The sequence below is a fragment of the Lepidochelys kempii genome, chromosome 9 (genome assembly GCF_965140265.1).
Source record: "Lepidochelys kempii isolate rLepKem1 chromosome 9, rLepKem1.hap2, whole genome shotgun sequence".
Taxonomy (NCBI): domain Eukaryota; kingdom Metazoa; phylum Chordata; order Testudines; family Cheloniidae; genus Lepidochelys; species Lepidochelys kempii.
Genome location: NC_133264.1, coordinates 36,940,541 through 36,965,317, shown reverse-complemented (window position 1 = coordinate 36,965,317; position 24,777 = coordinate 36,940,541). Strand labels below are relative to the sequence as shown.

The window sequence follows — 24,777 nt, the reverse complement described above, 5'->3', positions numbered from 1 at the left end:
ATTGGAGAGGCTACACAGGGTACAGTTCCCATGCACAACTGGCGGGGGAGGGATAACTCAGTGGCTTGAGCATTGGCCTGCTAAACCCAGGGTTGTGAGTTCAATCCTTGAGGGGGCCATTTAGGGATCGGGGCAAAAATTGGGGATTGGTCCTGCTTTGAGCAGGGGGTTGGACTAGATGACCTCCTGAGGTCCCTTCCAACCCTGATATTCTATGTTTCTATGAATTAATGGCCACAAATAAGTCATCCATATAAATTCCCCAATTCATTGATATGAAACTATAGACTTTCTCCTGAACTTCTTACCACAGCAAAATTCCTGCTGAAGTCTATGGAAGATTTGCCTGTGTAAGGATTGTAGAATGAGAGTTTACAACAGTTTATTTTCCTAAGATAATGATGATGCCACAAGACACAAGTGGCAGAGTGAAACCTATGGCTAGAGCACTGGACTGGGACTCAGAAGACCTGGATTCTATCCTGGCTCTGTCACTGCCCAGTTCGGCAAGTCATTTCACAGCTCTGTGATACTGACCTCCTTTTGTGTAAAAAGTTTTAAGATCTATAGATAAAAAAGTGCAATTTAAGAGCTGGGTGCTAGTAGTTTTCTTTCCTCTCACACAGTCCATGTGATACCAAACCAGACAGGATTATGTGGTAAATCAGCCTTTGCTATGGAAAAAACAAGAATTGATGTGCTAACATTATTTACATAAATACCTCTTTTCGAGAACAGTTTTTTCACAGGTGGAGTTCACTATGTAAACCAAGATTCATCACATCTAGAAGATGACGGGAGTGCCTCCTCTTCGCTGCCCGGGAAGTGTGGAGGCTCATCAGCCCATCCATCTATGCAGGTACTTTTATGACCCTTGTCACTGAGAGCCTCACAACCATTAATGGGTTTTATCCCCAGCAAGGGACGAACAGCATCTCTTTTCTGAGTGTAGGTCTACATTTGACCTGGGAGGTGTGATTCCCAGCTCACAGAGACGTACCCGCGCTAGCTCTGCTTGAGCTGGTGCCTAAAAATAGGTATGTGCCACACCAATATGGGCGGGAGCTTGGGCTAACCACATGAGTATGTACACAGGAAGTCAGGCTTGATTGTACTCAGGCAGCTAGATCAGTGGCCACCTGTGCCACTGTAGGACACGCTGCTGGTTTTCGGCACTAACTCAAACAGCTTGTGCAAGTACAGCTACAAAAACTGGGTATCACACTTCCCATCTCAAACGTGGACATACCCCTAGGCATCAGCACTTGTCTCTTAGTGTCCTTTCCCACAACTAGCGATTTCAGCAGTAGAACTCCCCCCCTCCTTCTGCACCTGCAGAAAGGACTTCCGCCAATGGGGAGACTCCATTCTTGTCCTTACATCCAGGAAAATAGGGCAGGTTTGGGTACTAGCTGCTCAGCATTAGGGAGGCTTCAAAAACTTCTTCATAGCCAGAGAAAGACATTGCTTTAAAAAGAATGAAACCTAGTGTTGACTAACGCCTATAAGAAGGGTTGAGTGAGGTACAGCTCCAGGTACCTAAGATAGTGGCCACAAGCCTGATGAGGCATTAATCACAGGGGGAGGGGCTAGAAGGAGCCAATCAGCAGCCCATCTCTTCCAAACCAGCTAATAAGCAGCTGTAGAAGGCAGAACTTTTTGTCCTGCTCTCTTCCCATTGCGCTCTCTGCCCTCCTCAGAGGCACTATGTGCGCCCATGGGGGGGGGGGGGGGAAGCGTAGGGACATGTATTCAGAGGCTTTCAACCACCTCCCCTCACAGATGGACCACAGGGGGTGGGTGTCTGTATGCTTGGCCTTCTCTTCTGGGAAGGGAGCAGGGCATTATATTACAAATCCTGATTCAATTAAGCTACTTTTCCTGCAGTACCTAAAGCAGAACCAGTGCATTGTAATGGAGATTTCACCAGCAGCTCAGCAACTTTTACACAGCCTTCGTAGTAGTACTTTTGTTCCTGGGGACCTGTGGGTGTCTAGCAAAAAGTACCTACAGCAAGCCTTGACTCCTTTAAAAAAGAAAACGTGGCCAAAGTGAAAAAAAGTCCCCAGTAAATATCCCCAACAACCAAAAAAAAATTAAGCCAACATGCAAAGTACATACACTAGTTGAAGCCGCATATAAACAAATGCAAAACCAAACATTGTCTTGCCTTAAGGTTGGCTCTGCTGATAACTGCGATATGTGCAGGAGGAGAACATTCAACACTTGTCAGCTCTTGATAGCGAAGGCCCCGTATACCATTCTCTTTAGATTATATTGAAAGGCAATCAGTCACCCGTTTATTGGAAGTGGAATTTCTGCCCATTTTGGCTGAGGCTGATAGTACTGAATTACAAATATGAGACAATTCAGGCCCTTCATAGCCTGCAGGATGAGAAGATCCATGTGTAGCATATTCTTTTGCCTGCCTAGCCATTAAGTTATCTGGAACGTACAATCTAAAGAGCATTGTAGAATCTTATATCCCAAGAGCAGAGTTTTAAACTCCATGCTTCTGGGAGGTCTGATTCGGCTAAATTTACTCATTAAAGTCAATGGGAGTTTTGCCTGAGTAAAAACAGTAAGTGTAGATATCTTATTTCATATAAAATAATAAGTGTGGTATTCAGTATAAGGTACAATATGCATTCTATTTGCATTATTAACAGCATGACTATTTGTCCCATAACATGCATAAGGAAAACATAAAAAAAAAGTAAAATGAGAGCAGACACCATGTTGAGTATTAGAAACAGTGAAGCACTAAGATATATGTTATGAGATCTGGCGAGTTATTTTGGAGTGGCTCAGCCAAGCAGATATGATGAACCATGTGACATTCTCTTGTGCATTTTGGTAACTATAGCCTGTGAACTCAATTATAAACAACTGTTGCTTTACAAGATCCTGGGTTAAATACCATGGGATTACACTTGCTTTACCAAGATGTTCTTAAGCACTGTTCTCCTTGCAGTCTTGTTTTTATAATCATGCATATCATACCTGGGTTAGGCTATTTTATTTAATACTTTCCTATTTTATTGCTGGTTTTTTTGGTGGTAAAGTGCAACTACTTTTTATGGATTTTTTTATTTGTTTTTTAGTGACAAAGGCTTTACACTGTATTTCCCAAGTAAATTAAACATTTATTGTATTTGCTTTCTGAAAATGGAAGAGTAGAAAACTTTGGTGAATCTTTTAAATGTTAAATCTACTTAAAACCTCAAAGATGCTCAGTTATACCATGCAGACCTATTATGTCATTCTCAACAACCCAACTGCTGTTCCTCAGCTATCATGAGTATAAGTTCAATGGGGCGAGGAGATATGAAAAGGAAACAAGGCCATGACTATTCCTGGAAAATCTCTCCATGGCTCCCTTTGTCAAGGACCTCCAGCACACCATCTTCACAAATGATGGAGAAAGGCAGAAGATGGGTGGCCAATTTCTCCCTTTGTTTCTGCTTCTGGATGTGTTTTCTCTGGTGGGAGCACAGTGCCCACAAGGATGTGTCCATATGTACGTATTTAAGAAACTGAAACTCCCTTTTATCAACTAGATTCATTATTATCATTCTTTTTTCCAGAAGATTAATTTAGATTCCCTTGTACAGAATCCTTTGGGGTCCTGTGTATGATAAGCGACATCAAAGAGCTTTCCTTTGACAAAGACCTTCACGAGCTTAGGGAGAACATAAATCCAACAAATTGAAAAATAAATCTGTTGCTTTGGCTGCAGCACAAATCATGTGACTTGACTTGTAAACAAATGTATATTGTCTTCTGGTAAAACAGTCAACTAATGGCCGAGGAGGAAACCTGTGAAACTCAGATTCCCTGCAGGTAAAAATGTCCTCTCATGAGAAATGTAATGCCTTAAAGACATAATAATAAACTGAGTTACATACCCTTCTTATTTTTAAATAACTTTTGTGTTTCTAGTATTAAAAAGCCTGTGGGTAAAAAATACATTATCAAGAGTTGGTCTCTGCAGAAGATATTGAGTACTACTTACTACATGCTTGCTGAGTAACCTCTACTCCCGTGGTTCTCAACATATTTACTATTGTGGGCCGCACATGCAGCTCGCTATGTGTTGTGTGGGTTGCATCCACACAATATATATACTACCTGCATGGCCTGAGGATGTTACATGGGCTTCAGCTGTATGCTGATAGGGCCGCAAGTAGGCCACAGGTTGAGAACCACTGCTCTATTCCCTTCCAAAATCATTAGAATCTATCTGGTTTCAATGAAATTAGTAGAACAAACAGTGCTTAACAATGCTTGTACATATTGAGTCAGTGAAAAAGGGAATTAAAAATAATTCATTGAGCTCATTGCACAAATCTAAATGCAAGTTAAGGCTTAAAGGTCTGGGTGGGAGGCTATGCCTATGTAATTTTTAACACAAAGCAGAAACCAAGGTTGAAACTTGAAAGCAATTTTAATCAGCAAGTTCTTTAGCACCAGGATGCATTGTTCAGTTACCATCTAACAGAGTGGCCAAGCAATGAACCCCTCACTGTGCTGATCTTGTCCCTGCTGCCATAGCAACCTGTTGGTTCAGAATTGACTGCTCGCATCATGGCTAGAAGGGAGGCTGCAGCTCTGAGGAGTTCTGTTTAGCAAGCATCGATGGAGAAACAGAATAGACATTATTTTTATAAGCCACTGTGTGTCATCATTTAGAAAATGAAGCAAAAATCAAACTTTAATTTCCAAGTGACAAGTAAAAAGGGTGATTTGTTTATTATTTTATCATCTCTTTTGGAGGCATGGAGAAAAATCCTTATATAGTACCTTTGAGGTACAAGAAGTGACACAAGATGTTAGCTCTGATGTGTGACCTTAATATTGATCCACAACCACTCTGTGTATAGATTTTAAAAACCACAGGCACAGTAATCTAATATAAGAAAGTGAGTCTAAAGTCTCTCTATGAGCATCTAATAATGTATGGGACAGCCTCACAACTGAGAAATGTATTGTCCTGGAGCCTTTTCCAAAGCCCATTGAAGTCAATAGAAAGACTCCCATTGACTTCAGTAGGTTGGCATCAGGTTTCTAAACAATGTTATCATAGAATCATAGAACTGGAAGGGACCTCGAGAGGTCATCAAGTCCAGTCCCCTGCACTCAAGGCAGGACTAAGTATTATCTAGACCATCCCTGACAGGTGTTTGTCCAACCTGCTCTTAAAAATCCCCAATGATGGAGATTCCACAACCTTTCTAGGCAATTTATTCCAGTGTTAAACCACCCTGACAGTTAGAAAGTTTTTCCTAATGTCCAACCTAAACTGCCCTCACTGCAATTTAAACCTGTTACTTCTTGTCCTATCCTCAGAGGTTAAGAAGAAATTTTTTTCTCCCTCCTCCTTTTAACAACCTTTTATGTACTTGAAAACTGTTATCATGTCTCCCCTCAGTCTTCTCTTCTCCAGACTAAACAAACCCAATTGTTTTAATCTTCCCTCATAGGTCAGGTTTTCTAGACCTTTAATCATTTTTGTTGGTCTTCTCTGGTCTTTCTCCAATTTGTCCACATCTTTCCTGAAATGTGGCACCCAGAACTGGACACAATACTCCAGTGGAGGCCTAATCAGCGCAGAGTAGATTAGAAGAAATATGTCTTGCTACAATACTCCTGCTAATACATCACAGAATAATGTTTGCTTTTTTTGCAACAGTGTTACACTGTTGACTCATATTTAGCTTGTGATCCACTATCACCCCCAGATCCCTTTCCGCAGTACTCCTTCCTAGGCAGTCATTTCCCATTTTCTATGTGTGCAACTGATTGTTCCTTCCTAAGTGGAGTACTTTGCATTTGTCCTTATTGAATTTCATCCTATATACTTCAGAGCATTTCTCCAATTTGTCCAGATCATTTTGAATTTTAATCTTATCCTCCAAAGCACTTGCAACCCCTCCCAGCTTGGTGTCGTCTGCAGACTTTATAAGTATACTCTCTATGCCATTATCTAAATTATTGATGAAGATATTGAACAGAACCAGACCCATAACCGATCCCTGCAGGACCCCACTCATTATGCCCTTCCAGCATGACTGTGAACCACTGATAACTACTCTCTGGGAATGATTTTGCAGCCAGTTATGCACCCACCTTATAGTAGCTCCATCCCTAGTTTGTTTTATGAGAAGGTCATGTACCACAGTATCAAAAGCCTTACTAAAGTCAAGATATACCATATCTACCAATTCCCCCCCATATCCACAAGGCTTGTTATCTGTGTGGCAGGACCAAGATGCAGGAGCCCTGCCCAAGCAAACAGACATCCCCCAACAAGTCTTGGGTGGCGGGGACTGGAGGGGCTCTGCTACAATCCCTGCCATTCTTAGGCCGGGAGGGAACTCCTGCTGCCAGCCCTGATGCTCCTGAGGGGAGAGTGAGCTCCTGCTGCCACTTCTGGGAGGTGAAGGGGGCCCTGTGCTACTGCTCCTGACTCCCTGGTAGGGGAGAAAGGCCCCTCTGTCACTCCAAGTGGGGCATGGGAGCAGGGCCCTGACCTAGGCCTAGGGCCCTGATTGCCTTAATCTGGCTTTGAGGCTACAGTCTGATGCTGAGAAATACTGAGAGAACAGTGCGGAGACAGTGTCCACTCTGCACTAGCTGGGACCCATTCAGGGGTGAGTCCCAGGGAGCTGGTTAAACATCTTTGTTCAGGGATGGGAGGGGTAGTCCAATATAGTGCACACTGTGATAATTTAATCTAGAGGTAACATTTTTAAATGTGGTTGGGGGAGCTCAAGATTAGTTTTCAAAAGAGATTTAGGGTCCAGTGCACAAAGGGCTGTAGGTGCCTAACTGGCACTTTAAGCATGGAAATCTAAAGTTTAGGTACCTAGAACACTCACTCAGCTGCTTCCTTACCCTGTAAATGCGTAAATTGTTGCTGGAAGATGTGCATAAAGCTGCCTTAATCCTGACATCTGAGAAAGACTCTATAGCCACTATAACCACTGGGTTAGAGCACTCACCTAGCACAATCAGGTTCCAGTCCCTGCACCAATGAATGTTTCAGTCTTTTATACAAAGTGAAACTGTTTCAACAGCAAGAGAGGCAGACCCATCCCAGAATAGCTCATAGCCTGGTGGGCAGTGCACACACCTGGGAAGTTGGAGATCTGGATTTAAGACCATACTCCAAATAAGGCAGAGTAGGAATTTGAAGCGGGGTTTTCCATATCCTGGGTGAGTGCTCTAACCCCTGGGCTATAGGGTAAAGGAGGGGCTTAGACCCCACCCCTCTCCTCACCCTTTCTGCTGGCTAGTTTGGGCAGTGCTGGCTTTTGTGAATCCCATTCATAGGTGCCCAGTTCTCCCCAGGTATTGTACAGGGAGCCTGGGCAAATAACTCAGGGCTGTAGATTCCACTGGGGGGGAGGGGGGGAAAGGTTCCTAAATTTTAGCCATTGCAATGCTGAGTCTAAGTCCCTTTTGTCTCATTAAAACTCAATGGGACTTGGACTCTTAAGTCCTTTCTGAAAACTAGACTTTGGCGCTATTGGCCATTTTACCCTTGGCATGGATAACTGGTAGACTCTAGATTCAAAAGAAATGCAGTCTCATTTGATAAGACATAAATGGAGCGGGGGAGTGGGGGACCAGCACTTTTGGCCACTGGGGCCAAATAAGCACTCTCCAATTGTGACAAAGTGTGGGCACATAGTTTTAGTAATCCTAGCAAACAATACCCTCCATGCTTTCAAGATGCTTTCCCCTACCTGCCCATCTCATCTCCATCAGTTCAACTTCAACCTGATGCCTTTCATGGAGGTCCCAGGCTCAGCTACACTCAGGAAAAGCAGACAAACACACTAGCTGGGCTCGATGGCAGCGACATAGGGCTAGATCGTGATGGTAAATCCCAATTGGCCTGATGTGGTCACTTAGAGTAGTGCTGGGCAACCTACGGCCTGTGGGCCGTACGCGGCCTATCAGAGTAATCTGCTGGAGGGCCACCAGGTAGTTTGTTTACATTTGCTCGGCCGCCCACAGCTCCCATTAGCCGGGAATGGCAAACCGCAGCCACTGGGAGCTGTGGGCGGCCGTTGAAATGTAAACACACTGTCTGGCAGCCTGCCAGTGGATTACCCTGATAGGCTGTGGGTTGCCCACCACGGACTTAGAGGCACAAATGCAATGAAAACAATGTTACTGCCAGAGCAATGGGCCAAACCCGAGAGAACCTCTGCGAGGAGATGGCACACCATGCACTAGAGTGCCATGGCAGCTCTGTATTTCAGAGTATAGAAGGGGAAAGTGTGTAAGTGTTGCCACTTTGGATCCATGTGAGACATTGTTTGGAGAAAGTGGGGGGTGGGGGCTGCCTCTGCTACTCCCATTATATCCTGTGTCTGAACTGGCCACATGCCTGGTGTCCCAGCCTGGAGTGGAGGATTCCATCCCGCACCTATTTAATGATTGAGAACACTTTCTTTTACTGTCACTCTACTTGGGCTGAGCACGGTTCTCTGGCTATGGCTTATTTCCAGTGAAACGTGTATATGCTATAAATCTTGTCTTTTATGAAGAAAATAAGTTTTAGAGCACAGGCAAAATATGGAATCGCGTAGTATTGTCTAATGAGATCATGTCTTCTGGAAATTTTTAAGTTGAACTTTAACATGAAAGTGGCAGGATTCATTCCAGTCATTCTGTGGTTTAGCATTTACATCATATTATACAAAACAGAAGATCAGTATTTGCTGACGACAGCTACCTGTGGAATATATGTCCTTTGGAAGCAACCTGATGGTTACTATTTATTGAAAACTGCAAGCAGTAGGCTACTTCCTAACTTTTTTTAAGGCCTGCTAATCATGTCATAGTTTCTTCCAGCTGAATCGACATCAGTACAGAATATGGGAGGAACCCTACTTTGGCCGCCATCCTGGTACATTAGCCAATCAGATAATTAAAAAACAAACAAAAAACAAAAACCTGTAATATGAACGGTTTTAAGAAACATCACTGCCATGATGAAGTGTATCGCCATCAATAGCAATGAAGTTATGCCAGCTTATTCCAGTGGCAAATTTGGCCCAGCATGGTATGTTTCATTTTTGTGGATACATTTTTACTCGTGCAACTAACAGACATTTTTTTAACAAAAAATCTAGCCCAAAGCAAGGAACCCTGATAGTGGAACCCTGATAAACTGCAGCTGAACAGGGATAGTGATGAGACCTAAAATAATCATTTCTCTCTGCAGCATTTGTATAGTATCTTTATTAGCAATTTTATGACCCACTCCCGCTAAAACCATATCCTCCCACACCCATTCACCATAAGTAGTGATCAGATGCTTGAGAATATGGGAGGAACCCTACTTTGGCCTCAGTCCTGGACATACTTTAACTACGCCCATGAATAGTCCCCCTGAAAATCAGGGGCCATCTCGTATGCATAAGCATTTGGAGGAACAGAACCTTAGAATTTTCAGGGTGTCTTCTAAAAGGTCTTAACAAGGTCTGGAGAAGAATTTTAAAGGATCCAGAGCTATATCTCACTATTAAATCCTTCCTTGACTGATACATAACCTAGGAAAGACAGTTATGGCAGCCATTTGCCTTTACCAGGAGCCTAATTAATGGAACAAACTTCCATGTAGAGTGGGGCCATAATAGCCAAAACTTTTTTAAATGGTAAGGGAAGCAGTCATCATTTTTATAAACACAAAAAATATGTAAGGAAGGAGTCCCCATCCATTGTGCTACCATAGTCACAAAAATAAGTTGTCTTAGCTCATAGCTGTGGGTTAATGCCTGCTTGCTACACAGCAACATAGGGAAAATTTATGATATTTTGAAGAACCTACTTGCTGGAGCTTTCTCTTTTCTGATTAGATGTAGAACTGTCATGAAAAGTTTGGTTTTCACTTTTTTTATATATATTTATAGGCTTCCAGTGCAGTGTGTCTTTTCTGTTGAATAGATCAACCTCCCCTAGATCCATAACCAATCATCTTATGTGGCCAGATTTTCAAAAGATTCCATTCAGCCTCAGCTCCAAATGATACCAGGAAAGAACTGCAATTGCTCAGCACCTTCACCAATCAGGCCAGTACATGACTGTGTAGCCCAAAAAGCCAGAAGTATTTTCTGCTGAATAATTTCAAAAAATCAGTTAAAGCTAGGAAGATTGGATATCGAAGTAAAAAATGTTTTTCTCCTAAAAATCACATTCTATCAACTGTCATAAAGAAACACAGTCTACTGTCCAGAAATAATATTTATTCATCAACAATAAAACAAAGAATAGAAAAAGCCTTATAAATAAAACTATATATATGCTGTATTTTTATTCAGTACTCCACAAAAAAACACTACAGACAGTAATAAAATAATTGAATTAATTTAAAAAACTTCAAATATGATAGCACTGTTCATTTATCATGTTGTATCAACAATGCAATGGTCATTTGTTTACATATTACTATTTTACTTAAATTCATAACCCTGCTCATTAAAACAATTGAACCAATTTGTACTTGATCCAAGATTTATAACACATATGTATATCCATAAACAATAACAGCTCTGAGAAAGTTATGCAGACTGTTCAACGGTAACTGCAAGTTGTTTAGGGGGGAAAAATCACAAATGAATTGGGGTAAAAATCAAAACATTGCAGAAAAATTATATGTGGGTAACAATTACATATTTTCCATTGCCCTTTTATTAATGTGATTTCTTCCTTTGTCTGATTGCTCCTGGTTTAGGTACTCCAGCACCTTCACTAACATATCTTCATCCAGATACTGCCTGTTTTGTGTGTCGTCATTCTCCCGGGCCATGGACAGCCTTTTGCTGAGTGAGGCTAGTTTATCAGATTCTTGTGGTCCCAGCTGATTTAGATGTTCTTTGATTGCTTGCTCAAACTGGTCATCTTCCTGTAGATCATTTTCAGATGAAACTGGGACTGGAACGCGTTTCAGCTGGTTTGTATCGATAACTTCAGGGTATTTTGCCAACATCTTTGCCAAGTAATCTGCTAGTTCTTCATCTTTTACATTTAGTTTTTCATATTCCATTTGTCGTCTTTCCAAATCATTAATCCAAGCAGCTTTAGGAAGTTGATGTCCTTTAGGTCTTCTGGGAATGTAGGAAAGTCTTGGAAAGCTGTTCTCTTCATTAAGCTGATTTACAAAGTACGAGGTTTTCTGATTAGCTAAATTATCAGTCCCTAAAAGATTGACAATATCTTCAATATTGAGGTCTTCAGGTAGATTATCTGGCATAACATTAATTGGCTGCCTCATGTAACCATTTTTAGGGTTCATTTTATTTTTAAATATATCTGTGTGGTCTAGATTAGTTTCAGAGATGTCATCCTCAAGATCTTCTGGGAGCTCTGGTTCTTGCTCGGTCTCCACCCTTTCACTCTGCTGCTGCTTTTCTCCAGTTTTCAACATGTCTAGTAAATCCTCTGGAGGGATTTGTAAATTCCTTGAGATTTCTACTAGTTGAGAGATAGACTGAGGATCAAGTTTTTCCAAAAATATACCTGCCCTTTTTTCTTCATGTCCAGTCCTTACCCTGCCATTTCCAATATTGCTCATCAGCCTCTTCAGATAATAATTCATTAGCTTTGTAATGTCATCTGACATTTGATCTTTACTGTCTCTCCTCATTTCATCTTCCAGGAAGCCTTGCTTCCCTGATCTCTTCATTTCATCATCAATTTCTTCTTCATTTTTATCAATTTCCTCTTTACGATCTTTTATCTCTTCTTGTGTTTGGCTTTCCACTTTTTCCTCTATTGGATTCCAGTCTTCTCCTCCCACTACATCTTCATAAGCAATATTATTAACTTTATATACATCATCTTCATCTTCTGTGTACAATTTCTGATCTTCATCCAGCCTCTCTTTTTTGTGATTATTTGGTCCTGTCATTTTCCCCAGCTCCTGAAAGACAGACTCCAAAGTAGCAAGGCTTTGGGGTGTATATTGTTCTTCTACTATTTCATTGGTGCGCTTGAAAGGACTGTCTCTTGAACTTTCTTCATCATGTACATGTGGCATTTTGTCATGTTTGTGTCGTCTCTCAGGCCACTTATAAGCCTCATAATTATCACTCACTCCAGCTGGGAAGTTATCTGAACTCATACTATATGGTTTATTTTCTTTTGATCCAGCCTTTGACTCTTTTTCTGTTTGCCTCAAGGCTTCCAACATTGACCTAACCCATTGTGACTCATCTTCAGTCAAAGAATCTCTTCTATTATCTGATAGGTGACTCTGATCTTTGCTTTCTTTCTGCTGCAGAAAAAATGGCGCACCTTGATAGAAGCTGTAATCTTGGCCATTTTCTCCCTTGTTAGCTTGTTTGCGGAGATTTTCTATATATTCCAAGGCTTTGATCATATCTGGGCTTGGGAGCCTTTGTAAATTTTTCCCTAAATAGTCTGGGTTTTTCTGAAGCAGCTGATAAGGTTCGATTGACGCTGCATCAACACAACAGATTAGGACAAAGAAAAAGGTGAGAGAGGAGGCTGCTCCAAGCCAGCAGGGTTTAGTATCTGCCATGTTTGAAATCTTTCCTTAAAATAAAGAAAAAGGACAGTTAACATACAGAGATAGTTAGTAAAGTGTGAAGCAAAAGCAAATTTGAGATTGCTGCTTTGAACTGGAACTCATGGTATTTATGTTTTTATTAATTATGAAAAGCCAACAGAATTCCCATATGATCCCTTTATGGCAACTCTAGATTTATTGTGGGTTTATCTGGAAGTCTTTTGGGTCATTCCTTTGATAAGGTTAATGGAACCAATTGGTTTGAAATGATAAAACCTTTGCATCTTTATACTTTGTCAGGTAAAAAGCCCCTAATAAAGTTAACTTATATATAAAGGAACTTGATTTTCCAATCTAAACAGAAAACCGAAATCCTACATAGTTCATAAAATACCCATTTATGCATCTAGATACTGATTTGAGCATCAGCATTTGAAAATTTGGCCTAAAATATTAATACAATCTTAGTGATAAACTGTACATAGAATCCTGTTGCCCAGTTGTCCAGTCTGCTACTACACTGACTCCACTGAATGGTTTTATTCCAGGCTAATGCCAATGTGACAGAATGGCCAATAAAATCATGAGGTGATTTATATGTTTACTTGTATGAATATTTAAAAAATATTAAAATATTCCCTTATGCTGCTTTTCAAGAATATTATTAATACACACGTTTGTTAATTTTTCCATAGGCAGTGAGGAAAGCTAAGACCCTTTGTGGGTTAATCTATTCTGTCCCTTAAGGGTATCATATGTTGATGTCTTCCTAAATCACTGTTTTTAAATGGACTTGGTTAGGCAGAGACGGAGTGGCAATTTCTTCTGTGGTGGCTAACCAGTCTTTCATTTTTGCTTTGAAATGAAAATGGGTGTTTTGCCATTCACTTCAAGCGAGTAGGATGGATACACATGTAGAATCTTGGCATTACGGGCCAAATTCTCTGATGCGTGAAAGCCCCATAAGTTAGTGAAAGTGCACGGCACCAGAGAATTTTGCTCTATAAAAAAACAGAAGTAAAATAAGTTAAAATATTATACCATCATATATAAGTAACACAGTCATGTCACTGCAACATATGAAAATATTTCTATAAAAGGCCCAATCCTACAAGGTGCTGGGCATTCTTGCCACCAACTGAGGTTAAAGACTCCACTCCCAGGAGATGCTTAGCACCGCAGAGGACTTGGCTACAACAAATACTAGCCTATTTTACCCAATTCAATTATATTATTCCTTCAGTCATGCATAAAGTACAGTAAATGAGAAAAATGGTGAGGATAGAAAAAAAAACACTGAGCTTAATTGGCCTTTTTTGTTTCATGCACTTTTCCCATGAGCCTATGGAAAACATCCTGGTAAGATGTTAGTGATTCATACTAGCAGAAGGACCTACATAGAGTAGAATTTACCCATGGTTGTAACAGTGGATATGTTCACTTCAACTTACACATAGTGTTTCCATTCAGATGATTCTTTATTGTGGTTTAACATGAAATAATTGGACAAAATAAAGCAAATAAAGTAGCCTCAGTTACCCACAATTGCTTTTTTTCCCTCCATGCCTGCAGCAAATTATCATTGTGAATATCAAATATTTTATCCAATCACGTATTAATACTCCAGAATGGATTATTTCAGAGCAATCAATAAACACCATCTCTCTGTATCCTTAAACAAAAGCAAGAGAACCCTGTACCTTCTGTTATGGAAAAGGCTTTAGCTTTGAAAGGGATAAAATCTGTCCAAAAAACCCCACAAAACCCTGCACAGTTAACATTTTTATGTTGATTAGAACCTATAGTTGCAATAGAATGAAGCTAATGTTTTTCAGTGGAGAAGTTGGTTATTGATTAATCTTTAGTTTATTCATAAATAAAATACTGTGCATTTTTAGTTGCTGAAAAATTATTTCATAATAATAGATCTAGATCTTCCAGGTAAAACAGTCCATTAAAATCCTCCCTCTGATAAAGATGATTAATTCAGCCTCTGACAGTACATGCTATTTATACACTTTTATATCCTCTGTAAAACTCAGGAAAATCTAAGTAAAATCATGAAAGATAAACACAGGCAAAGTTTAGACTGGCATTCGACTAGCATTTTATTTAAAAAATATTTCATTTTGAGATATGATATTTTATTAATTCCCTTCTGAATATTTCATATGCACTTCTGTCTGGATCAGTTTCACTTCCAATTTATTGGTAGATGATATTTGAAATATTTGAAAATAACAGTTGTATATAATTTGTTTTAAAACCCCTGAAACTAGATTACAAAAATCAGTTCATTAAATGTGATACCTTATTTAGGGAAAATAGGCTCCTCCCCAATCCTAATTTATAAATATGAGAAAAATAGAGTACATTTCTCTTTATGTCAAATCCATAAAAAACATTCTCTATTATTCCTTTTAAAGCACATTACAATAAAACAGCTGTTTTCCCAACAGCTGTATAATTGTGGTGCTACTCTGTATGTGCTGTCCTGTTAGCGCCTAACAAAGAGAGAAGTCATCTCTTACCCAGACTCTTATCCATCAAATTAAGTAGTCACCATTCATAAAATGAGGGGATTGAGTTCTCAGGGTAATGTGTACTGTCAAAGGAAATACAGAGTGACAGAGGGTCTTCTGAGAAGAGGCAAACAATCAAAACCAAAATTCCCTTTCTGGGGTGTTTCCATGGCAGCAGTAATATTTCCCCTTGAGCCCTTTCCTGTAGATTCACATGGTGCTCTGATAGGAATATAATATTTCCAATTAAAATTTTGCATGAAAACTCATAAGCTTTCCTATGGAACTTGCACAGAATTCATAATGCTCTGTGAACTACAGCAGGAATCCCTATGGGACTTGTCTGTAAGGAAAATGTGAAAATGCAACACCCCCTCTTCATCATTTGTTTGCTTTTTGAGCAATTAAAATTGGTTGCAGTCAATTAGCTTTCTTAAAAGTTTGTCTTATTGCTAATATACAAACTAGGGTTCGTATTAAGATGAATTTTAGTATTTTGTAAATCGAGTGGTTTCTGAATTGGCATACTTGATTATTTAGATGGGTGGAAGATTAATTGAACTGTACATGTATCCAAGGCAACCTCTTATTTTACACAATGATTTTACATGCCAGTGAACCATCGGGAGTGAATGAAATCACAAAGAGAAACATTAAATGATGTGTGATAGCTTCAGCGAACAAATTAAGCTGATGTCAAATTGTAATCGCTAGCTGTAGAACCATTAACTTTTCCCACTTATTCAGAATTTTAATTATATCCTTTTAATTATTTTTAAATCCATATCTAAATCATAGGTAAGAAATAAAAAAGAGAAAGATTAATTCATCTGGAAAACCCTATTTCTATGCTAAATGAAGTGCATCAGGTTGTTATGGTCCCTAATTGTGCTGGTTTCCTGGTGTAGAGTGAATGGGAAAAGCTCTGAACAAACAACTTTACATTCAGTCTTTGACAGTACAAAGAAAAAAGCTCCCTTACCTGTGTGACTTAGATAGCAGAGCGAACCCAAAGCATGATCTTCCTTGTCGTTTTGCTGTGAGTTTGTGGACTGTTTTCAGCACTAGAACAGCTCCCTCTGCTTATACTGTACATCACCTGACTCTGCATTGCCACGTTGACGTCACCTCACCCAGTCACAAACCACAAGCGCGGCAGAGCTGTTGAGAGAATGCTGGAGAAAAATAAGTTTGGGCTATTTTTGAGATAATTCTTCTGTACAATTATGCCCTCTGTCTGCCTCTAGAGATCACTACAGTTTTCATAGAATCCAAAAGACTAAGGGCCAAAGAGACCCTCTGAATAACAGAGACAAGAATACTGGGAAAAAACCCTCAACAAAAATTTTAAAAAACTACAATGAACATTCTGTGATCTGCATACAATTAATAGACGGCATTGTGACTTTCAACTCTCAGCACCCTCTTTGAGAATACCAGCCAAAATGGCTATGAAATTATTTTTCTAATCTAATACAATAATAAATGCTTTCAGTTTATAAAGTCAGCATATACCTACCCCAGCTTTTAAACTGCATACAGCCCCTAACATGTATACATTGGAAGGAGCCCACAGTACTGTTTCCAGTTTGATTTCGATAGGCCCACACAGGTGACCAGACTACATGTGCAAAGACTGGATAGCAAAGTAGAAATACGTGAGTTTTATAAAGCATGTGCCCTGGTGGCCAAGGATTAGGACACGGTATGGAAGGGCTCACATGATACACATGGTCAGGCTATCTATTGCCCAGTTTTGCATATGCCTTTCCTGTGGGGCCACTGTGCCTCTCAGGAGCTGGACCTCCACAGTTTGAGTGGGATTGTCAAAAGCACTTGAACAGGCCATCATGGAACATTTATGAAACTCCCACTTCTTAACCGCATAAGGAGTCAATCCTGTCATTCCCATCTCTCTCTGAGCTGTCATAGAAGGCCCCCCCCTCAAAAAAAAAGCAGTGGTGAGGGGAAAAACCCAGGCATGAAAGAGTGTTTCCACACTGCCTGCGTATTGTGGGTACTGTGGGGGAGGTGGTGTAGCCATTCCACTACACTAATTCACTGGCCAAAGCCTCTGCATAGACATGCAGAGTACAATGCAGTTTCTACTGCATCCCAGCATGACAGTAGAATGGCTCTTGGCTTCAGGATGGAACAAAGGTCCAGGACTAGCTCTCCCACTCTGTCCTGCTTTTGTTTCCTTCTGGGTGCAGAAGTGGGTAGGAAAGGCTCACACTTTTCGCGCCCAAGTATTAACTTATTGACATGTAAACAATGATGTGTCATTTAGTAAACTCTGCACTCAGTTATCAGCATACCAAAGCTTGTACATATAGGCAAGAGGACAAAAATACTGCTTGGCTATAAATCAGAAAGCACAAAATATAATGCATGGGTCATAAATATAAAGGGAAGGATAAACCCCTTTAAAATCCCTCCTGGCCAGAGGAAAAATCCTCTCACCTGTAAAGGGTTAAGAAGCTAAAGGTAACCTCACTGGCACCTGACCAAAATGACCAATGAGGAGACAAGATACTTTCAAAAGCTGGGAGGAGGGAGAAAAACAAAGGGTCTTTGTCTGTCTGTATGATGCTTTTGCCGGGGACAGAACAGGAATGGAGTCTTAGAATTTAGTAAGTAATCTAGCTAGGTATGTGTTAGATTATGATTTCTTTAAATGGCTGAGAAAATAGCTGTGCTGAATAGAATGAATATTCCTGTCTGTGTGTCTTTTTTGTAACTTAAGTTTTGACTAGAGGGATTCTCTATGTTATGAATCTAATTACCCTGTAAGGTATTCACCATCCTGATTTTACAGAGGTGATTCTTTTTTTACTTCTATTAAAAGTCTTTTTGTAAGGAACTGAATGCTTTTTCATTGTTCTAAGTTCCAAGGGTTTGGGTCTGTGGTCACCTATGCAAATTGGTGAGGATTTTTACCAAACCTTTCCCAGGAAGTGGGATGCAAGGGTTGGGAGGATTTTGGGGGGAAAGACGTGTCCAAACTATGTTTTTTCAGGAACCCAGATAAAGTTTGCTGGTGGCAGTGGAAATCCAAGGGCAAAGGGTAAAATTAATTTGTACCTTGGGGAAGTTTTAACCTAAACTGGTAAAAGTAAGCTTAGGAGGTTTTCATGCAGGTCCCCACATCTGTACCCTAGAGTTCAGAGTGGGGAAGGAACCTTGACATGGTGGCAGAGTGGTGGGATTAACCTGAAATCATTTTGAGATCAATTTGAGATTTTATTGAACCAGAAACACAGATTTTAAAAAGGAAATATTTTTTTTCCTTTGGGGCTGCTGGAAAGGAGGTCCAACTGAAAGTTATTATTATTTTATTTATTTATTTATTTTGCTTTGCTTTGGGGCCAGAGCAGAGACAAAAGGGAATTGTCTTTGGGAGCTGCAGTTTCTCTTCCTAAAGGCAGAGTAGTTAACCTCCTGCAGGGAAATTCACAAGTCTTCACAGACCTAAGGGCAACTAGAGGGGATTTCTACCTATTTGCCTGAAGACAAAAGTGTTAGTTTTTGGGTTTTTTAGGATTTTTATTTTTATTTTTGAACAAGGAGCACAGATTTGAAAAGGAAATTTTTTCCTTTGGACTGCTGGAAAGCAGGTCTCCAACTGGAAATAGTTGAAAGCTTTTTTGCTTTGTTTTGGGGCCAGAGCAGAGACAGGTTTTCTCTACCAAAGGCAGAGTAGTTAACCTCCTGCAGGGAAATTCACCAGTCTTTTCAGTTTTTTTAAACAGTTCATACTTGTTCATGTGTTCTTTAGGTTTCAGAGTAACAGCCGTGTTAGTCTGTATTCGCAAAAAGAAAAGGAGTACTTGTGGCACCTTAGAGACTAACCAGTTTATTTGAGCATGAGCTTTCGTGAGCTCATGCTCAAATAAATTGGTTAGTCTCTAAGGTGCCACAAGTACTCCTTTTTTTGTGTGTTCTTTAGGCATTTCAGCCGCCACTTCAGCTAAGGGTCCACTGAGCTGTGGCCTCAGCTCTACCATGTATTGGTCTGTAGAGATGCCGTACCCAAGGCAGGCCCTTTTGAAGTTTAACCTAAGCTGGTAAAAGTAAGCTTAGGAGGTTTTCATGCAGGTCCCCACATTTTTAAAAAATAAAAAAAAAATATTTCCTTTTTAAAATCTGTGTTTCTGGTTCAAAAAAATCTCAAATTGATCTCAAAATGATTTCAGGTTAATCCCACCACTCTGCCACCATGTCAAGGTTCCTTCCCCACTCTGAACTCTAGGGTACAGACCTGAAAGTTTTTTTTTTCCTTTTTTTTTTTTTACCGAAGAGTAACTTGAGGGGATTTCTACTTATTTGCCTGGAGACAAAAGGTGTTAGGTTTTGAATTTTTTTTTTTTTTTTTATTTTTCTGTAGGCTGATAATCACTATCAGAGAATATAGGTATCCTATTCCAGCACAGCAAAATTTTACAAGCCAAGTTTTGTTTGTTTTATTTCTAACCCTTGGGTATAAAGTTAATTAAAAACAGAGAGGTAAAGATGACAGACACCAAGGCACTACACAAATTGGAGTTAGCCAAACTGGGGACAATGAAAGAAGCCGAAAAAGCTCTAGAAGCTGCTCACAGGAGAGCAATGGAGGCAAAGGACAAAGAAATGGAGGCAAAGGATAAAGAAAAGGAGGCAAAGGACAAAGAAAGGGAGGCAGCGAAAGAGGCAGAACAACACCAAGCGGCTGCTCACAGGAGAGCTATGGAAGCAAGGGACAAAGAACTGGAGGAGAAGGAAAAAGAGAGGAAGCATGTGGAGGAAATGGAGAAGATAAAGGCTCAGCAGAATATACCAACAAACCCTAGCAATACTTCTCCAGGTACCACTTCCCATCCCAGAAAGTTCCCCACCTACAAGGCAGGCGAGGATACTGAGGCCTTCTTAGAAAACTTCAAAAGGGCCTGCCTTGGGTACGGCATCTCTACAGACCAATACATGGTAAAGCTGAGGCCACAGCTCAGTGGACCCTTAGCTGAGGTGGCAGCTGAAACGCCTAAAGAACACATGAACAAGTATGAACTGTTTAAATCCAAGGCGAGAGTCAGAATGGGGATAACACCCGAGCATTCTCGTCGGAGGTTCAGAGCCCTAAGGTGGAAACTAGATGTGTCATTTACCTGACATGCCTACCACATTGTGAAACATTGGGATGCCTGGATATCAGGACCAAGTGTTGAATCTCCAGTAAATTTGCCCTTCCCAATGCAAATGGAACAATTCTTAGTGGGTGTTCCTGAGGAAATAGAAAAAATACATCCTAGATGGGAAGCCCAAAACTGGAATCGAGGCAGGAGAGATTGGAGTCAGATGGGTGGAGGTGGCAGAGAAGAAGAAAACGGGTCGCAGTTGGAGCGGATACCAGAAGGGACAATCCCAGACCACACCCTATTACCAGGGGCCGCCCAAGGCCCCACCTACCTCCCAAAGAACCCTCCAGACACCTTATCGTCCCACCACCCCGTTCTCCAGCAACCCACCTCGCCCCAGTGACCCGTCAGCTGGACGATGTTTTAAATGTAATGAGCTGGGGCATGTAAAGGCCAACTGCCCCAAGAACCCCAACAGATTACAGTTCATTGCACCGGAATCACACCAGAGGTCCGCAGGCCCAGATACCTCCCAGATACCCTTGGAGCGGAGGGAAACTGTGAGTGTGGGCGGGAAGAAGGTCACCACATGGAGGGACACTGGAGCACAAGTGTCAGCTATCCATGCTTCCTTAGTGGACTCCAATTTAATCAACCCAGAAATCCAAGTGACGATTCAACCCTTCAAGTCCAACTCTTTCAATTTGCCTACAGCCAAGTTGCCTGTCCAGTACCAGGGCTGGTCAGGAACGTGGACTTTTGCAGTCTATGATGATTATCCCATCCCCATGCTGTTGGGGGAAGACTTGGCCAATCACGTGAAGCAGGCCAAGAGGGTGGGAACGGTCACCCGCAGCCAGGCTAAACAAGCCGTGACGCCTAGCTCTGTTCCGGAAACTTCTATCAGGACCCAGTCAGAGGTGATGGGCCTGGGGTCCAGGCCAATGTCTGCAACAGCAGTAGTGGATCCAGTCCCAGAGACCCAGACAGAACCAGTCCCAGAACTGGAACCAGCGGAACAACCAGCACCAGACCCATTCCCAGCACTGAATCCAGTACTTGCAACCTCAAAACCAGAGGGCCCCACCGAACCTAAACCGGCAGCAGCCCATAACCTTACACAAGAGGCTCAGTCGGAGCCTGAACCCCAACATAGTGTCCCAGCGGAGAGCGGTTCACAGTCAATGGAAAAAGCCTCATCCCCTACATCGCTTCCAGAGGGACCAAGCGTAGGTCCACAATCCAATGAGGAACTGATGTCTCCAGCACCAAGGGAACAGTTCCAGACCGAACAGGAAGCAGATGAAAGCCTCCAGAGAGCTTGGACGGCAGCACGGAGCAACCCACCACCTCTCAGCTCTTCTAATCAATCCAGTTGTAGAAAGAGGACTTTTATACAAGGAAACTCTTTCTGGTGGACACCAGGAAGACTGGCATCCTCAGAGACAGTTGGTAGTTCCAACTAAATACCGGGCCAAGCTCTTGAGCTTAGCCCATGATCACCCTAGTGGCCATGCTGGGGTGAACAGGACCAAAGACCGTTTGGGGGGGTCATTCCACTGGGAGGGAATGGGCAAGGATGTTTCTACCTATGTCCGGTCTTGTGAAGTATGCCAAAGAGTGGGAAAACCCCAAGACCAGGTCAAAGCCCCTCTCCAGCCACTCCCCATCATTGAAGTTCCATTTCAGCGAGTAGCTGTGGATATTCTGGGTCCTTTTCCGAAAAAGACACCCAGAGGAAAGCAGTACATACTGACTTTCATGGATTTTGCCACCCGATGGCCAGAAGCAGTAGCTCTAAGCAACACCAGGGCTAAAAGTGTGTGCCAGGCACTAGCAGACATTTTTGCCAGGGTAGGTTGGCCCTCCGACATCCTCACAGATGCAGGGACTAATTTCCTGGCAGGAACTATGGAAAACATTTGGGAAGCTCATGGGGTAAATCACTTGGTTGCCTTGCCAAACAAATGGCATGGTGGAGAAGTTTAATGGAACTTTGGGGGCCATGATACGTAAATTCATAAATGAGCGCTCCAATGATTGAGACCTAGTGTTGCAGCAGTTGCTCTTTGCCTACAGAGCTGTACCACATCCCAGTTTAGGGTTTTCACCATTTGAACTTGTATATGGCCGTGAGATTAAGGGGCCATTACAGTTGGTGAAGCAGCAATGGGAGGGATTTACACCTTCTCCAGGAACTAACATTCTGGACTTTGTAACCAACCTACAAAACACCCTCCGAACCTCTTTAACCCTTGCTAAAGAAAACTTACAGGATGCTCAAAAAGAGCAAAAAGCCTGGTATGATAAACATACCAGAGAGTGTTCCTTCAAAGTAGGAGACCAGGTCATGGTCTTAAAGGCACTCCAGGCCCATAAAATGGAAGCATCGTGGGAAGGGCCATTCACGGCTTGGCTATAAATCAGAAAGCACAAATATAATGCATGGGTAAAAGCCATTCCTTGAACTGCAGTTCTGAATGTTAGTGAATTCCTTCTACTTCCTTTCTATGCCATAATGGTCAGTTTACTTCAGCTACTCCCTTTCCCCTAAATAAATCTTTCTTGACAATTCTGACCTTTTACAACACAAAATGAAAAAACTAGGATGAATGCCCCATCCAAACCAATAAATATTACTAAATTAAATTGTCATAAGGAACAGTAAGGCAGAGAAAAACTCTACCCGGAAACCACACACCCACTCACTACACTCATTGCATTTAGTGTACCTGACATGGACCTCTAAAGGGTATAACAGTCCTCTCTTCCTTTTCACCTAACATAGTATGATGGTAAAATACAGGGCCATGCTGTGTCTGGCCCCTGTATGGATACACAAGGGAGAGCCTTTTTTTCCCATTGCATTCGTTATTCGGGATCTGGTCAAAATCCTGCACTTTCCGTTAGGACCTCGAACCAAATGGAAGGAAGGGACAAGGAGAACTGTGGCCCTTTGCAGCTTCCCTACTGATAGGAGAGCGACAGTGATTCAGTTGCAATGTAAACAAAAGTGATTTTCCTCATTTGAGACATTTGACGTATGCCGTGTAGCTTGTTGGTTCTCTGGTTTACAGACTGCAAAGCACAGTGTTGTGAGGCCTATTTCCCCCACACAATCCAGCTAAGTCAAGGCCTGGATTAAGCAACTGTGGAATGGATTGCTGACTACAATACATCCTGTCTCACTCAGCATGGACTCTGCACTCTCAAGAGGCTACAGTTACAGGTATGCTCCTCCAACATCCTGAAGAATACTTTGAGGCATTAGCCTTCTCTCACACATATTTCCCAGTGCAGCAAAGCCACTCTGTACTGCAACAATTTGAAGCCCTATGAGCCAAACATAATCTTTGTTCTTTTCACTTACACAATTATAGTCCTTGTCCCCTGTGTTATAAGTAGCATGGATAACCTTAACCTGCTCTCTTGGCCCTCTAGCAATAGGCCCAGAATCATTCAGTGGTTTTGGAAATATATCAGCTACTGCAACTGTCATCCAGCTTTTTCCTTCCTCATGAGGTCAGTCATTCAGGGCCCCTAAATCATGTCTCTCCTTATACCACTTACTCTCAGTTGAAATCAATGGACGTTAGGCATCTAAGGGTATGTCTACACTACGAAATTAGGTCGAATTTATAGAAGTCATTTTTTAGAAATCGGTTTTATATATTCAAGTGTGTGTGTCCCCACAGAAAATGCTCTAAGTGCATTAAGTGCATTAACTCGGCGGAGTGCTTCCACAGTACTGAGGCAAGCGTTGACTTCCGGAGTGTTGCACTGTGGGTAGCTATCTCACAGTTCCCGCAGTCTCTGCTGCCCATTGGAATTCTGGGTTGCGATCCCAATGCCTGATGAAGCTAAAACATTGTCGCGGGTGGTTCTGGGTACATATCGTCAGGCCCCCATTCCCTCCCTCCCTCCGTGAAAGCAGCAGCAGACAATCGTTTCACGCCTTTTTTCTTGAGTTACCTGTGCAGACGCCATACCACGGCAAGCATGGAGCCCGCTCAGGTACCCGTCAACGTATGTCTCCTGGGTGCTGGCAGACGCGGTACTGCATTGCTACACAGCAGCAGCAACCCCTTGCCTTGTGGCAGCAGATGGTACAATAGGACTGGTAGCTGTCATCGTCATGTCCGAGGTGCTCCTGGCCAGACATGGGTGCAGGGACTATATTAGAAGTGACTTGACCAGGTCATTCTCTTTAGTCCTACTGAACCATCTTATGGTGAGCAGGCAGGTGATATGGATTGCTAGCAGTCCTATTGTACCATCTTCTGCCGGGCAGGCAAGAGATGAGGATGGCTAGCAGTCCTATTGTACCATCTTCTGCCGCGCAGCCATGAGATGTGGATGGCTTGCAGTCCTTCTGCACTGTCTGCTGCCAGCCAAAGATGTAAAAGATAGATGGAGTGGATCAAAACAAGAAATAGACCAGATTTGTTTTGTACTCATTTGCTTACCCCCCTCCCCCATCTAGGGGACTCATTCCTCTAGGTCACACTGCAGTCACTCACAGAGAAGGTGCAGCGAGGTAAATCTAGCCATGTATCAATCAGAGGCCAGACCAACCTGCTCGTTCCAATAAGAACAA

The 24,777-nt window shown here is 41.8% G+C and overlaps 1 protein-coding gene across 1 annotated transcript; it reads right to left on the bottom strand.

Annotated features, from left to right (window-relative positions):
- Window positions 1-10,315: 10,315 nt before the first annotated feature.
- Window positions 10,316-16,188, bottom strand: SCG2 (secretogranin II). The gene is made up of 2 exons (XM_073359937.1): window positions 16,052-16,188; window positions 10,316-12,573 (listed from the first exon to the last, which is right to left on the bottom strand). The coding sequence occupies exon 2, from the start codon at window positions 12,557-12,559 to the stop codon at window positions 10,685-10,687; it is 1,875 nt and encodes a 624-aa protein (XP_073216038.1). The 5' UTR covers window positions 12,560-12,573; window positions 16,052-16,188; the 3' UTR covers window positions 10,316-10,684.
- Between the last annotated feature and the right edge of the window lie 8,589 nt (window positions 16,189-24,777).